The sequence below is a fragment of the Cebidichthys violaceus genome, unplaced genomic scaffold (genome assembly GCF_023349555.1).
Source record: "Cebidichthys violaceus isolate CVI_PGR_0920_01 unplaced genomic scaffold, fCebVio1.0.p SCAF_1, whole genome shotgun sequence".
NCBI lineage: Eukaryota > Metazoa > Chordata > Actinopteri > Perciformes > Stichaeidae > Cebidichthys > Cebidichthys violaceus.
In genome coordinates this window covers 14,423,531-14,441,071 of record NW_027176262.1, presented here as the reverse complement: position 1 = coordinate 14,441,071, position 17,541 = coordinate 14,423,531, and the positions used below count along the sequence as shown (strand labels likewise).

At 40.3% G+C, this 17,541-nt stretch overlaps 1 protein-coding gene across 9 annotated transcripts in view; it reads right to left on the bottom strand.

The window, feature by feature from the left end:
* LOC137873708 (muscleblind-like protein 1) overlaps positions 1 to 17,541 on the bottom strand; it is a 68,023-nt gene that overhangs the window by 35,934 nt on the left and 14,548 nt on the right. For all 9 annotated transcript variants that reach the window (XM_068712044.1, XM_068712065.1, XM_068712074.1 and 6 more), the window contains exon 2: positions 12,072 to 13,061. In XM_068712044.1, the coding sequence (XP_068568145.1) occupies positions 12,072 to 12,245 (174 nt within the window). In that variant the 5' untranslated portion in view covers positions 12,246 to 13,061. The remainder of the gene's footprint in view (positions 1 to 12,071; positions 13,062 to 17,541) is intronic.

The window sequence follows — 17,541 nt, the reverse complement described above, 5'->3', positions numbered from 1 at the left end:
GAATATCTCTGCGATGGTTTACCGGAGAGAGAAATGGAAGATATGTCCGTAATCTCCGTCAAGCGGACGTGCTTTTTCATGCTGCATGTTCGTAGGTAGCACGTTGCTAACGGAGTGTAGCAGCTGTTTTCTCCGGTCTTTTCCAGTCATATCGAGTATGATTTATGATATTTTGTTATTTGTTTGCTTGGCTGATGGGAGATGTGTTTGTCTCATGTAGAAGTGACCGAGTTCATGTTGTTCCCTGGACGCTGAGGTTTCTGCAGAACTATAACATCATTATATTCGTTCTTCGTGGGTTCTCTGCCAGTTACTTTTAACACAAAACTCTCTAAGTTTTTATGTACTCTGCGTCCAAATGGGGGACCCTCGGGCATACCTGGTTTAAAACATATGAATATGGTTTGAAAATGGCTCGCTGTGAAACGAGCAAGATTCAATTAGTTAAAATGTAGGATATTGGTTTACGTATACATTTCGAGAAATGGAATCGTTCAGAAGCGGAAGTGACACCGGACTTCTGTTGGCCATCTTACCTCAAAGCAGCCTAGATTGTAGCGTGATTTTTAACAGGTAGGTTGCATCTGCTTTCATTTTATATAATCTGCCCGTTATCAGTGTATGTACATGTTTTATGACACCATTGTCGATACATTGACTGTCAAATCCAATAAGTCCAACATTGCAAAACATTTTGTCCAGTCAGCTAGCTAGCCAACTTGCACGTGTTGTAATATATGTCAACTAACTTTAGCTATTTTTTAGCCAACATCCCACATATTACTAATAAAAATGAGTCAGTAATTAAAATTAGGCGACGGACTGTTGCGCAAACAAGGCTATAATGTCGAGGTGACGTTAAAAACAAACGTATTAAAACGGACACTGAAATGTTAACAGCTAGGGTTAACACCAATTACAGCCGACAGTTACTCTGAAATGAAAACATAGAAATGCTTTGGATGTCACCGAAATTAGTAACAGAGCGAATTTGTAGACTGATATTAGAGTGATATCATTTTTCACGTCTTATGTTGTGCACGTTATCTGACTTTTGGTCAGGTTGAGATTTTTAGTGTACAATAACTGGTTAGTTAGTGACAGGTTTTAACGTGTGTAACATGTAAAGGTAAGTAATATCCCTAGTGCTGGGTTTTAAATTCCCGCATGATGCATAGCTGAAACAACTGCTGTAACTCTTCAACAGGCAGCAATATTGTTTGCCGCTAAAAGCACTAGGGTCGGAGCTAACGCTAGTTGTGTATTGAGAGGGACCCCTAAGTTATGGTTATAACTTTATAACACAACAATTAATATACCAGGGCACACAACAGTTTGTCACACATTAACAATTTGTAACACTAATAATTGTACATTTTTAAAAGTACACCTCTGAACGGCATGCTGGGAACAGCTCGCTAGTTTGCCCGTTAGCTAGTCTGTTAACAGCTGGGAGAGGCTCCGTCGCTACAGTAACGTTACATTAAAGAGCAGAAAAGAGTGATGCAGGATGAACAAAGAGAGATGCACCAATACAATGTGTGCCCAAGAGAGGAGCTGTGTCTACTGTTTGGAAGTTTTTTTCGAGGCCGTCAACCAGTAACGTTAGCGCTAGTGAAACAGTGAAGCCAAAGAGTCAGACAACGCTTGAAGAGGCATTTGCTCGAGGCACTGCATAAGACAAGAAAAGCAAGCGGTGGAGCGACATTACGAACGCAATAACGATCCACCTCTACAAGGACATGGTCCCGCTACAGACAGTCGAGAAAGACGGGTTCAGAGCAAGTCTTACCGGGGCGAAAATACTTCAGCCAAACTGCGATCCCAACATTATACAATCAGCACCAAAGCAAGCTGGAAGCGGAGCTACGTACAGTTGGCCATGACATTAAAACATTTTTATATTCAATGTACTGCATATATATATATATATATATATATATATATGAGGGACTCTTGTGTTTCCAGTCAGTCCGAAACAACCTTTTGATCGAGACACACCATTGTGACAGAGAAGGAATCTTGGACTGAAACAAACCATTTTGAAAGAAAAAGAATTTTCAACTGAGATAAACCACCAATAGAGACAGATCTGTTAATCTGTGACAGACTGCATTTTTAAAAGACCCTTGTGTATTTGTCTACCAGCTAATAAATGGAGCAGGGCAGAAACAACAGGAGGCCCCGGGGCACCTGGTACAACCAGGACCAAGCCAGACAGCTGAACTACACCGTATTAGCCGGCTCAGTCATTTCCCTCCTGAAGGTCAACGCTTCTGAGAAAGGGAAGATGTATTTCAAAGACTTGGAGGACCTGAAAGAAAAACAGGCCTCAACCAACCAGGAGCAGGTCACTAAGCTCCAGGCTGAGGAGGTCAGTCAGGGCCTCCGAACTGAACTTGACAAGGTCAAAGAAGAGAACCAAGACAGGACCAGGAAGCAGGAGAAGTATGCCCTCCCTGATTTACCAAATCTTGAGGTGCTGAAAGTATCTGAGAGGAAGAAAAAAAAGAAACTCTCAGCCTGGAAAAAATTCAAACGTTCAATGGGTTTAAGTAATAATCTTGTAACGTAATGTAGTGTAATATATTGTAATATAATATGATAAAATCTATATTTGATATAATGGAATGTTAATATAATAAAATCTATATTTTACATAATATAATATAATAAAATATGTATTTTTTTCGTAGAGTTAAGTTGATGACAAAGCATTCCACTTCTGTTGGGTCTGTACTGGACTTAAATAGTTTGCTATTTTATATATTTATCATAATTTTTTCTATCTTACAAGTTCCTCTACTTTTAAACAACAAAAGGTTAAAAGGTGAAAAAAAGCGGTTTATCAGTGGTTTCAAAAATTAACTAAACATTACTCATATATTCTGCCAGCTCATTGGTTTGGTTAACTAAAACTGCTTAGCTAAAGTTTGCAAAAGATTTAGGTCATGGTTATAAAAAAAAAGGCAGGATCGATAAGCACTCATAGCTGTGCGCCATGTATGAAGCTCGAACCAGCAGTGGGAAACGGCAATCCTTGCTCGCTACAAACTTAAAAAATATGCCTACCACCACTTCTAAAGCAACAGCAGTGCTGTGTGTGTTGAGCCGATAACTGTAACCAGCAAATGCATTCTCCTGATGTTCTTGCCGTGGTGTGGATGGAAGCAACACTGGATGATGTGGAAAACAATAGTAACAACACTATTGGCCGAATCTGACTATGTCAAACCTGCCTTCTTGAATTGAGACAGGAAATAACAGCAAATACATCGGAAACATGCACCCAAGGAACTGAACAATATCACAGATATGCACAAATAAAACTCCAATGCAATTCAGGAGGGTTTTCGTAAAGATGATGCTGCTCAACAACAACTTGAAACTAATGTTCATCCAGGCCAACTAGGAAAAGCTGCTTTATAGCGCACATCTATAACATTGCTAAGTTTAATCAGCAGTGAAGGCTGTAGTGTCTACCAAGTAAAAAAATATTCAATTCAATTCAATCTATTATACTTTAAATGTTATATGTGTACATACCTGTCATTTATATTGTCAACGTACTGATTGGATATTTAAGAATATGCACTGAGCTTATTAAGTGACACGCCTTTCTAATGAGTTTATAAGTCAACTTCATTATAAAATGTGTTTTCACCACAGTTGGATTCAAATACAAGATTTGGTTAAAAGAGCACAGCTATAGGATTAGTAATTGCAGGAGATTCTCTGAGTTGAGGTTTTGGAATCTCTATCAGAAGAGAAAATGTTGGATCGGTGCATATTAGATCACATTCACAATAAGCTGACTTAATTTGAAATCGCATGTTTTTCTCTGTTTGGGCCCTCTGTCGACCCTGAGCCAGAATTGTTCACGCACAAAAGCAAGCTTTTAGTAAACAGACCCCAAAAGATATGAATTCAAACTCCGTCCTCACATGGTTGTCTTGACATAGATAACTGAGGTGTATGAGAACAATAAGGTTAATGCTGTTTAGACACAACAACCTACATTCTGCATGTGAAAGTGTCTGGGATGCCTGGGAGAATAAAAAAGTTCTCTAACTGGAGTAAGGAGGGAGTGTGTGTGTGTGTGTGTGTGTGTGTGTGTGTGTGTGTGTGTGTGTGGGGGGGGGGGGGGGGGGGGGGGGGATTAACAGAGGTAATGAGAGGATAGGATGAAAGCGGAGAGCATGACAGTGGAATACAGATACAGAGCAGATTAACACTGTTGGAGTATGTTTCCCTTTCAAAGAGTTCTTATCCAATATACTGCATCCCTCTGTGCACACACACTCACACACGCCTACCTCTGTTTTCTACTGGGCTCTCATTTCAATACATATTGCCTTTCCTTTCCTCCTGTTATCTGTTCTCTTTGCTCCCCCCCACTCTCTCTCCCCCCGTCTCCCTTCCTGTTGCACTCACCCTCTACATGCATTGGGTTTTTCAAGGACTCTGAAGTATACTGTATATGTAGGTCACTATGCGTTGCTTAGCTCATGTTTGAGTGGCTGTCTGTGCAATATGAAAATGTATGTCTGATTGTGGATGTGAGTTGTATCCAGCCTATAATTAATGACCACTCCGACTGGAGAAAGAGTGTTAATCATAACCCACCAACAGTGACCAGCGGTCACGTATTTCTGAACATATTTTGATTGAAACGCAGATTATTATTTTTTTACAACACATACTGTATATTAAAAAACTGTAATGCTGTTCCTTCAATGAGTACATTGTTTCATTTACAAAAGCTGCAGAGTTGTTTTTGAACAACTATAAAATATATTTTTTAAATTGCAATGTGCTTCTCTAATAATGTCCCACTTGGTAGGTTTGTGTGAGTCTTTTTTTGATTTATTGAATTTGTGTATACATGCTTATGATTGGGTTGTATGAGTCATAACATAAAAGAGACTCGGGCGGAAGCCAAAGCCACATTTCTGCCACACTGATAACCACTTTTTGAATGTAAAAATAGGTTCCAACCCTAATCCTTTTTTGGCATCTAGGGAAATAATGCTTCTTACGTATGCAACTTCCAAGAAAATATTAAAAAAAACGCACTGGCTCCACTTTATGACAGCCATTATTCCTTTGAACAGGCTGTTTAAAGTGATTATGGGTACATAATACACAGCAGCTAAGGGATAGTGACCTGAAGGAATGCCCTGTGTTACTGCAATAATAAGTTCCCAGATTCTCAAGGACATGTGGCATCACTAGCACGATCATCACCTTCAGGATAATGTCATGCATAATGACACCCAAAACAGTGTGGTAAGTTTAATGTACATAGCACCAAGTTTTCATCAAGGCCAGCCAATAACCGCAGCTTTATAGGCCTTTCAGTAGAAGAACATGGCTGTGGAGTGTCTCATAGTGCTTAATAAACTGGAGCTGAGCAGCATATTTGACGTCTTAGTGACTGGGTGTTTTGCTAAATAGCCACGAAGCCTGAAACGGCATGTCAGGTCAACTGTTCACTGTCCAATTCACTGATCCAGTCTTCACATGACACGTTTAAGCCACTGCAGGTGGACTGAGTGTGAAATTAACATCCCCCGGGTAACCAAATATATGGCAAGTTTGTCTTCAGTTAATAACAGTCAGGCGCCACATTGGCCAGAAAACCCTTGAAACCAAAATATTGAAGTACTGCAACTATACAAGTGTTTCTCTGTTTTTGTCCGTTGAACTTTTACTTTGACTTTGTTGAACTTTTTGTTGTTGTTGAACTGACAACCAAACACTTTCTCTGACAATGAGCCAACCAGAATAAATCAAACCAATGGCTCTCTATCAAACACATTCTTTAAGAGCCGTTTGTTTCCCTTGCTCTATACAGAGAGGTAAAATGGAAAGTTTCTTGTCATTCTGTTGTCTGATTGCGTAATTAGCATAAATTAAACGTTTATCACCAACAATACAAGGATAAGGCAGTATTTAATTACTGACAGATTGTAAATGTGACATACTTATTCCAGTTGTTAACTTCTAAACACTGAATGCTACATTCCAAAATACTTGTATTTCAGCGTTAACCCGTCATCAGTGTTGGACAGATTGCTGTAATGACCCTCACTACATTTACTCAACTGTCCTCAATTTACCACTTCAAAAGAGAGAAAATAATGGGAGGAGTGTGAGATTTTTGTGATAAAGCAAATGCTTCTAAAAGATTTTCATATTACATAAAAGAGCTACCTTAACATCTGGTTCACTTCTATAAATCACGTGTTTGGGGATCACTGTTACACAAAATGTTCAACAATTGAGTGAGGGCACACAACTTTAACATTTGTCGATATACAACATGGCATGGAGAGGTTTCAGATTCAAGAAGGTATAGTTCAACTTCCTTATAGTTCATCCAATTAAAAATATAAATTGGGGGCAATTCAATATGATACAGATGTATCCATATTTTCTAAGTTTGCAAATTACAAAAGTAAAATCATCATGGAATTTTGTATTATCACACATCAGTTAAGCAGGTGGAGACCAGACTATAACAAACTCATGAATTCAATGGAAAATACACAGTGGGACTGAGACTGTGGTAATAATACATTCCTGCATTGTGAATACCACCACACATTAAATTGCAGTATATTGACCTACAGGACAAGTTATCGCAACATCAGAGTTCCAGAAAAGAATACTAAAAGGACCTAGTGGGAGGTTAAAGTTAAGGTAAAGCTTTGTAAATAGTAAATTAGAAAATGCACTTCATCCACTAAACAAATCCTTTCTACAACATGTTTAATGTCAAATGTCCATTGTACCTGGTAATGGCAGTGTTTCATCATTATAATCTTTGGTTATTTTGTGGTAATTAAATAAATTATTTTGGTAGAACATAGTCTTGATTACGGGCTGGAAGACACTGAGGTTGAATACTGGCAAAATGTACAAATTGCCACCCATATCCTTTGATGTGAAGAGTTCAAATTAATAGTCAAAACCAACTCCATGTAACATTTTCCTTTCAAACCTCTCACTTTTAACAGACAAAACAATGAGGGTCAGAGAGAAAATACATCGACACTATACATAGCTTTCAATCGTCACACTCCCTAAAGACCCCAAAATGATCACTACTAATTTATATCCATGGCCACTTTGAAGTTTTGCATGTAATGTTATTTTCTTTGAAGCACATAAATAAGTACATTGGTAATTCCTGAGTGGGCTTGTTAGACTGCATGTGACTGAGTGAAAATCTCTATTTAGAGCTAAAATTTAATCAGAACAAAGAGACAAATCTGTGTAAACAGGAAAACGCCATTTACAGCAACCTCGCCCCAAAACTAAAACAAAGTGTTCTTATATTCCTATATGCTTCCTACATTCCCAATAGAAAAAAAAAATAGTTGGTACATGTATATTATACATTATAACATTTTGGTAGCTTAGAGGGGTTCTAGGGATTTTCACGCACCCAATACTTTACCTACCATCTTTACTCTTATGTTTCTTATCATGGAGAAAAGTGGCTTCTCACAGTTACAGTGGATCCCTATTATGACAACATTTTCCAGCAGAGAAGAATATTCAAATGTCAATAGACAACCCGTTCTCACTACCAATGCATCAAATACCACAGCTTGGTCAGTGCTCTTCAGCGGCTGACCAATGCACGAAGGCACCTTTTTAATGTGTGTAGCACAACTGCGTCTTTATTACACGCTCAGAGCAATTGACGTGGTGTAAAGTGCGAGATAGTCCACACAGGACGGGTCAACCGAACACAGGACTTTCATCCAGTACACCGCTATTTGTGTCCTGTGTGAAACTTAAAGTAAACATCGACATTTTGTCAAGTCAGTTGTTAGTCGTGACTCGTAAGTCACTCGCTAGTCACATGAGTTGTCAGTCATTGAATGTCAAGCTCACTATTTTGTTGGCTAAACCTTCCTGTGCAGACAGAAGTTTATTTAAAAAGACACTACGCATGTAACAGTCATATGATGACACGTCCAAAACAGGGGTACATTGAGCATCATTGTCTCAGGAGCACCTAGCAACTGCAGTATTTGACGCATTGGAGTGAGAATGGGCAGCAATAAAAAGGTTCAAAATTCTTAATGACAAGAAATTAAGTGCAAATTCAACCCACCGAGACAATTTCAACATGGCCATCAGTAGCCAGTCCATCATGCTGTAGGGGAGCTCCTGCGGCTCTTTGGCGCACACTCACCTGTTTCCCATCACAGCCTAATGGTGAGTTTATTGTATTCCATCAGCCTAAATACCCCCAGATTTGCTTTTCATTCACTTACAATGAAAACAGCTTTGTCTCCAGCTGCTAATAGCAACACACTGCTGAATTCCTGTGGCAGGAGCCAAAAGGAAAAGCTAATACTTCTTTTACAAATGTTTCTGTAACCATATACAGTTGTCCAAAAAGTATAAAATTGGTTGTTTGTCTGTGCTTTCCCAAAAAATGTTTTGACATATGAGTGTTTGCTGATCTGGACACCTCTCTGGCTAAGGTTTTCATGCAACTAAAAAAATGTGGAAAATCTGCTTTAAGTTTTGTGTAAACACACCTGTAGACTGCTGTCAGCAAAACATAAATAGTTAGTTTTAAGCATTGGAACAAACAACCAATCCTGCCGTTTTTCTGGTGAGGACAGTCTCTAGTTACTCGGCCTGTGCCCAGGTTGAACAACATAAAGTTTGTTATGCTATAAGATGGATAAAGTGGTTGTTACAATACAGCTGTCATAATGCAAATCACACCCATTCACTTCCATCAACCCGAATAACCCCAATGCTTTTCCTATATTTCTTCTAATACTAAATGAATAAATATGTTCTTATGTGAAATAATTCTGAAGTTGTGCCATGAACACAGAAAGTTTCCTCCCGTCTTTGTCAGGTTACTTTTCTTTGTTCCTGTTTTGGTTACAAACGTAGTCTCTCTGTGATATCAGCCAACAGTCTCTGCCTCTGACTTATTTCCTGTTCATCTCCATCACTCTGTTAACACCATCCATGATATGGAACTTTCCATTAAATACACAGCTGACATTTTTTTGAGATAACACTGCATGACTGAATGAAGTGTATGTGATAAAAACATTTACATACAGAACAACTGGCAAGCAACTGTGGTTTATTAATAAAATGATGCATAACAAAGTGCATTTATTAAACCTGAGAAAGAATGGCAGTCATCCAGCTACAGGCCCTCCGTTCCTTTGCCGGCCTGCCTTTCAACAGGAATGAAGGGCGGGTTGTATGCCAAATTGTCCAGTTGTGCGAAGCCACGTGTACAATCATCCATCCCTTTACTCCCTTTATTCTCTCCACATCCTCCTGCCTGTCCTTCCCTATCCCCTTGCCCCTCTCTCCATGCCTAGCTATGTATTATAAATTCATCTGCAGATAGAGCAGATCTATCATTCTGTCATGGAGGCAGGGAGGGGAGGTAGACTGTGGAATGCCCTGGCACTGAGAGCAGGGAAGGGCGCTGAGCGTAGTGCTATGCCTCCTCGCACATTCCCTGCTGCGCCTGTTCTCACCCTCTCCGGCTCAGCCTGCATATCTGTTTTCATGATCCATGCAGTGCCGATGCAGCCCCCCTTTTTCCACTCCTGTCTCACCTGTACCAACCAAACCCGCCCAAGCCATCGGAGCTCCAACCAAGCAGCCCAGAACTGCAATAACACAGTGCCTGACTTAACAGGAAATCCCCTGGACTGACTTGACTGACTTCCAGCTCTGAGTCTCCAGTTTCACCGAATAACACCCTGCTTGCCAATCAGATAGGAGATAAATTACAGGACATGTGCACCATGCGGTAGACACAACCCTAGGGTCCAGAATCATTGTTCTAACTTGAGCCAAAATACCCGGATTGACTCAACTGATACCGCTGTATCTGACACATTTATTAGCACCTGGAATAATGAGGCAGCACGCTGAAATACCGCAGTGTGAGTGTGCACATGTTGTTTGTGACATGTATTCTACATATGTTGGCTACATGCACATGTACTTATCTTCGTATGTAGTATACTATCTTACTAAAGGCCTGTGTTTATGTTTGGCTCTCAGCGATGACATATGCAGCCACAGCTGACCCTTAACACACTCTCCTACTGTTGTGGTAAATTAAAAGTGGGACCAGATGTATATTCAGCGTATGGGCATCCATCACTATGAACAGTGTAGAGCAGTGCATTTTTTTTTAACTCTCTTATTCTTCTGAGTTTTGGTTGAAGTGAGTTGACGTGTTACTTTGCCTCTGAGAATTTATGTTTAGAAATCAACACTTTTCGAGAGAAACACACTATGAGGATATATTATCAACTTGTTATCAAATGTTTTATACTAAACATGTCTGCAAAACATTCACTGGCAACATATTTTCATTTGTTTTACCGCTCATGTTAACTAAAACATGATAATAATTACTTCATGGTTATCTTTTGGGGAAAAGGGTCTTGGTTACAGTTTACATAAAGACAAGATGTTTACTCTTTAGCCTCAATAGCACAATGGTTCAAGGGATAGCGATGTTGGTTGGTGCATTGGTCGGTCATTTCACCAATTTTGTCAGGTCAGAAGTATCTCACACTATTGAGTACTGTCATCAAACTTTGTGCATACATGGTCTCCAGAGGATGAATCCTACTGATTTAATAATCCCCTGACTTTTCCTCTAGCACCGCCGAGATATCAACATTTGTGGTGTTGAATGAAACGGCTTAAAAACTATTGTATTGACTCCCATTAAAATTGGCACAAACATCCAAGCCATCCTCAAGATGAATTGTAACAACTTTAGGTATTCCTTGACCCTTCATTCAGCATCATCATCAGGTCAAAACTTTAGTTTGTCCAATTCTTTGGTTAATTTCCAAATACCTGCAAAAGTATCGCAATTCCTATAAGCCCCAGCTGTACTTTGTTTTTAGTTTCCAGGCACAAAATAAGGATTGTGACAGTTGTAAACACGATACCTGGCATACATAACAGCTTCACAAACTGCTAGAGTGACTGTAGAATCTTCCCCGACTTAGTGATGATGTTGCTTCAAACAAACCACCCATGTGACTCAGGACTCAAACCAGTCTCTGGTGTCGAAGTCTCATCATCCACTTTGCTCAATTGATTTTGAAGGAAACATAATTTTTGACATTATAATCACTGGCGTTCTTGTACATTTTAAATTCAATTTCATATGGTTGACACATACCATGACAAAAAATACTCATTATTGAAACTTGAGCCATTTTGTTGCAGTCTACTGACACTATAGACATGCTAATCAGCTGTGCCTTTGAGCATCAGGAAAACATTTCTTGCCACAATGAATATGCACCGACCCAGTCCATTCTATTTTCTCCCCCTCTTTCCATCTTCTCCACTGTTTGGTCCCCCCCCCCGAGATAGAGAGGGGGGGGGGTCTGCATAGTGGGAGTGTGTTGTCCCAGTGCCAGGGCAAAAATAGACAGTAAATTACAGAGCCTTCTGAGAACACCCCACTGTGCTGCATGACCTCAAAATAACACACAGACATATACTCGCAGACTCATATATACAACATGAAATACACAGTGTGCTGCCCTACTTCTACATTTCCTATTCAGCCTGTTGATGTGAAGATCACACACAGACTTTAGCAATGTGCCAACTGACAGTCCTGCGCTGTTATGTGCCAGTGAAGGAAACTCTGAGTCTGATTCACAGATGTTAATGCCATTACTGCCTCATCTCAGCTTACCAAGACACACACACACACACACACACACACACTCTAAAAAAGTATTTATACACATATGTATCTACCCCACTGCCATAGCCTAACCTTGTGTCTAAAAAAAACACACTTTTCCTTACAACTCACCACTCACCGGTCTCCTCTGCATCAAGCCCTAAATCCCCAACTACACCTTCTCTTATGGTCTAACATGATCTGGCAGCCCCAAAAAAACCCAAATAGAACTTAAAACATCCTGAAGAGGATGCTTGTTAACACAAAAGCAAAAAAAGAAGAGAAGCCAGGGCAGTGATGAATGAATAGCACAGGTGTTTGTCATACTCACCTTGAGTGAGTCAAAACAAGCAATGACTCTGCCGTTTTCCACTTGACAGCTCTTGGCAGGGTGGGCGAACTTGCACTCGCTGTCCGGTCGTGAGCATGTTCCTCTCTGGAATTCCCGACAAACCTCCAACGTCAGCCACTTTGTGTCCCGGATCTGCGTCATGTTCACCGCCATTTTGAACCAGGCAGGAGGGGGCGATTAAGAGGAATAGATATCCAGCAAATGCAATTCTGTGTTTCCGCACTGTATGTCTCTAATGACACTGGGGCAAATGATGAGCGCGAATAGGTAATGGACATGGGAAAAAGCTAGTTTTAAGAGGTTTTTGACGCGTCCCCAGGATTTGAGTCAGAGGTGAAGAGGCCTGGGACTCGCCTACCACCTGCGGCCCATCCTAAGAGTCTGTTTGTGGCTGTAACAGGAATCCTTCACCGCCTGTCACCAAGGGCCTGGCTGGTGACAGCCACAGGGGCTTGCTTTGTAATCTCTCTCTCTTGTTCTCTCAAACACACACACACCAGTTCTGGCTATCGCCTCCCTCCTCGGCTGAACTGTCAGATGAGATGAATGGCAAAACACATTATCGATTGAGCTGGCCCATGATAAAAAGATGCAGGTCTGCAGGAGAGGAGGAAGGAGGAGAAAGATGAACCGAAGTAGGAGGACGAGGAAGAAGGCTGTGGTGGACAGGATAGCACAGAAACTCCTTCCGCTCACAGGAGCTGAGAAAAGCTGCCTTCAGTATCAGGCTCTGAGGGGGGAGTGGTTGACTTCCACAGAGGAGGGCTGAGTGGCATGGATGGAGAGAGGTCTGGCTGGACAGAGCAGGAGATGGAGGGAAGGAGGAAGGTGTCAGTGGTGTGGAGACTGGCTAAGTGGACGGGTTTGGCGGTCCTGGGGCTTCTGGTGTGGCTGGCAACTCCGGTAGACATGGACAGGCACAGAGGCAGGGGCGCAGCCACAGGGGTCACAGAAAGAAGGCACTTCTCTCTGTGGAGAAGGAGGGAAGAGTGTCAGTGGAGCAGGGCTTAACGCACTGACACACACACACAAACGCACTCGCTGAGCTTAATACACTCACATTCGGATTCATACACACAGTTTAATCGAACGTGTTTCTGAGTCATTCTCCTGCAAATCCTCTCTCACGGTAGCCCTCACGGAGACCGCCAGACCCTCAGCGATATGGCGTTTGATTTGATTTTCCAGCTAACAGTAAAGCTCATGCATTCAGGCAAAGGCAATTTGTTTCAAAGGACGACAGTGAAGAAGAGAGAGATCAAGAGACAGAGAAAAAAAAAGATGAAATAAAGTGGGAAGAATTCGGTGTATGCATGTGTTTGTGTCCCAAAGAGGTGACCCAGAAGGATGGATGATTCTAGAAATTTTAACATACACACAGTATTTTATGCAAAAATATTGATAAAGATAAAAAATATTTTTAAAGTGTGATAATACAATAGTAATTACTTTTGAATGATTATTGTAATTTCCACAGATCAGACAAAGATCTTTACAAACATAAACACTATTACAGACTTTTACACATTCATAAGGAATTGTCAATCTCTAAAGTACATGTCAAAATGAGCCATGATTTCAACTGCAATTGATCCTTTCCTGATAAATTACACCGTACCCTTTTCATAGGCATCGATAACAAATGAGCAAGTGTTTGAGTATCAAAGTATCGATTCATGAGTTATCAATCTGCCCATCTCTGGTGAAATTGGAAATGGCTCAGCAACTGGCTAGATGGTTGCAGCATCACTGCTGGCAGGTTGCCAGGTAGGACGAGAAAGACGAGGACTAGATAAGGTCACTATGAGAGACAAAGAAAATAATGTGACATATCTCTGTTTTGGTTTTTTCTCTCGCCACACAAATTCCTGCATGCTCCATAAATCCACTCATCCAAACACTTCCTGTTCACATCCGTATGTTGAAAGAACACGCTGCCCCCCAAAACTCCTACAGCTATGCTTACAGTAAGTGCCCTTAACCCTACATCCCACATGTGGTTACATCACTCCCAAATCCCCCACACTCAGATGAAATGCCTTTATGAGTATTCTGATGTGCTCTGCACTGATATGACGTTTGTATAAAGCAACCATCCAGACAAACGTTTGTGCCCATGACTTCAATAAAAATACTTTATTTAGAGTAACCCCCTGCCTCTCAAGTATCCCTGTTGTTCATACAGTAGCCCTACCCTTAAACATGCAGGTTGAGGAATATGTTACTCTGAGCTGACAGCTGTATGTCTTAATTATGTTCAGATCTGCCATTGTCAGAAGCCTAGTCAAAAACATAACGTCCTGCTATGTGTCTGTATTGTTTGTTTATGTGCTGATGGAAAGCACCAACATCTACAGTCAGCTGTCTAACACTTTCTATATATCTAAAAAAATATATATATATTTTTTAAATATATATATATGACGAATACCAACAATGATGAATGATGTTGAATAAGTTGCTTACATTCAGTGGTTGCTGTTTGATTGCATTTGATGGCGGGGGTTTTCAAAACAACACTTAAAAATAATGAAATGGTCAAAGACATGAAACATGCATGTTTTCTATATGATGAAACTTCAACGTGAAACATTTTTTTCTCTCAGAATAATCACAACACATTTTTGGACCTGAAAGAAATCCTAAACTGAAACAGAGGATGATTCGGGTTGAAGAGGATAAGCTGTATTACAAAAGCAATTTACAGCTATTTGTCAGAAAAAAAAGAAGAAAAAAAACTGAAACACAGATTGATGACATTTAACAGTGATTGTGATTAGTATTTGATATGGAATCACTAGGCTTCTGCAGTAAAATACTCTTTTTTTAAATTATGGATTTAAAGAAAGAGGAGCATAAAAAAATAGAGAAGCAAGCGAGGAATGAAGGAAACGAATACAGTAAAAATATTCCCTTGGTTAAACATTGATTGCTTATGATTCATGCTCTCTTCTCCTATTTGGACCGGTCACATCTGTGGTGAGCTACTTTTTCAGCCCAAAGCTGATGTCTTGGGCAGTGTGTGTGTGTATGTGGGCAAGAAATAGGCCAGGGCAGCCCACTGTATCTGGCAGGAAAACTGTGGTAAGGACAGAGAATACAGAGAGGGCTACCATTACCAGTGCATAAAATATGGCAAAATTAGTCTTCTGAATTGTCTATTCTTACTCACTCTCTGACCTCTGTGACTTTCTGTATTGCACTGCTGAATCCCAGATGTTAGGTGGCATTTTTTTCATGCAAATAAAGGCATATGAAAAATGCATCTCAAAAATGTTTATGTAAAGGGTATTCTGAATTTCATATTTGTAGCCATTCTGATTTGAGTCAAGACTTTCTAAAGTCTACACAACTCAGGATGGGTTTCAGCAATGTTTTTCAGTCGTCCATCTCAATTGTGTCTGAGGAAAAGATATACTAGAGCTTCACCGATCAAATTTGCCAGATCGGTGACTTTATTAAGCCACACCTGACCTATCTATTAATCCAATTTCTCAGTCATAGTCATTAAAAAAAACCCACTATGTCTACTATAAAAGAGATTCATTAGGTCACAGCAGCCGGCGGACAGGTGAGTAAACAAAATGTCACTTTGCTCTTGCCACCTTTGTTGTAGACATTTAAAAAAGCACAACTCTAGCTAAAAAAATATTTTGGGGATGCAGAGCGAGACTCCTAAAGGGTCAAACATAAACCTCAGTTTTACAGAAATGATTTGTAATGCTTGTCTCTGACGCCGTCCGATATTCACTGCATTACGTATATTGTATATTTCTAAAGCAGGCAAATCATGAATGCTTTTTAATAAGGGATCGCCTTTTTAAAACTGAGTTACAAAGTCAACACAAAACCACCACTGAACAGCTTAATTGGGCCTTTTATTTGAATGTGTGTGTATTTGAGACAGAGAGAGATGGAAAGTGAAACATGACCTTTGTCATAAAGATGGCCAGAGAACAAAGTTTTATAACTGGTTCTCAATGAGAAAAAAACCCACACACCCACACACACACACACACACACACACACACACACACACTTACATGCCTAAAGTACCAGTGTTGGACCATAAACATGGCTCACTATAGTTCTGCTGTTGTAGAGAAGTTATGGCTCAAACAAGAAATGTGGATTTAGAGAGAAAACCCACTAAACATCCAGTAGCACTGAACTCCATGCACGGACATAAAAGAGAATATGCCCCATTTGCAATGACTGCATGAATTAGGAGGAGGCAAATAGCTGGAGAATGTACACAAATTAGATTAGACAAACTTACCCTAGAGTCACAAGGCAATGTCATGCTAGTTTTCTCAAAGGAGTTATGTTTTCTGTGGATTTTCACGCAGCACTTGGGCGATACCTCAGTGGAAACAACAATGACAAAATGAGCCGCCGTGAGCTTTGACATCAAATAAAGCAGATTTAATGAATGGGGCTCCACCTACATGTGTTATTAGACCCAGTTTCACATGGTTATATCTTGTGCCAAAAGCTTGAAATAAATTCCCATCAAACGAGCACAACCCATTTGCAAACCGAGAGTGAGTGAGGCTCATTAGACGAGGCTCACGTCACAACAGAGGATCAAAACTAAGGGGTAAAAAAATTTGAGAAACTACTCTGGCATTGAGGGAATATATAAATAAAGGAGTCATCAATAAGCATCTTAGCATGTGTGAATAATGCATGTGGCCATTTCCCGTAGCCAGAGGCAGGAGATATTATTACACCATCAGATCAACTAGCCAAGGTAATAAGTTGGAGAGAAGAGGGAGGTAGAGAAGGCTGGGGATATTACAGTATGCAATCCTCAACCTCCTAATGCCCCAACTCACACTAAACACACACACACACACACACACACACACACACACTTCATTGAGAGTATAGAGAATGAAATCTTAGCTAAACGTTTTGTCTCACTCGGTCACTTACTCACTTCAGCTGTTGACATGTCCGTACAAAGCATAGTGCAATACCGAGAGTGTCACCGGGGTTCATGTCTCCATCTCCTCTTTTAAAGGAAGCCATGATCCTGTCCTAATCCGTCTACTAAAACAGTGCCACTCGTTTGGCCGAACTCTGGATTTTTTCATGGCTTTGACAACTCTCCAGGAAAAACACACACATCAAGCCTCCAGCGACACCACTGCTGCTGAATAACTGACTGTTTAGAACTGATTACATACACAGTAAATGGGTTTTAATAGCCTACATGAATGGGAATCTTACCAAATTGAGGTGTTCATAGCAAAAGCTGGATTCTGTTCATCATTCTCTACAAAAATACTAGGCAAAGCCTGCACTACATTGTTTGGTTCATCTACCTGAGCCAGTGTTAATTTTGATTTAGCTTTAGTCTCAGTGTTTTGATGAAAATATATCCTAGCTTTAGTCAAGTTTGTTTTTGTTGGAAACTTTGTCAACAAATATTTAACATTACTGT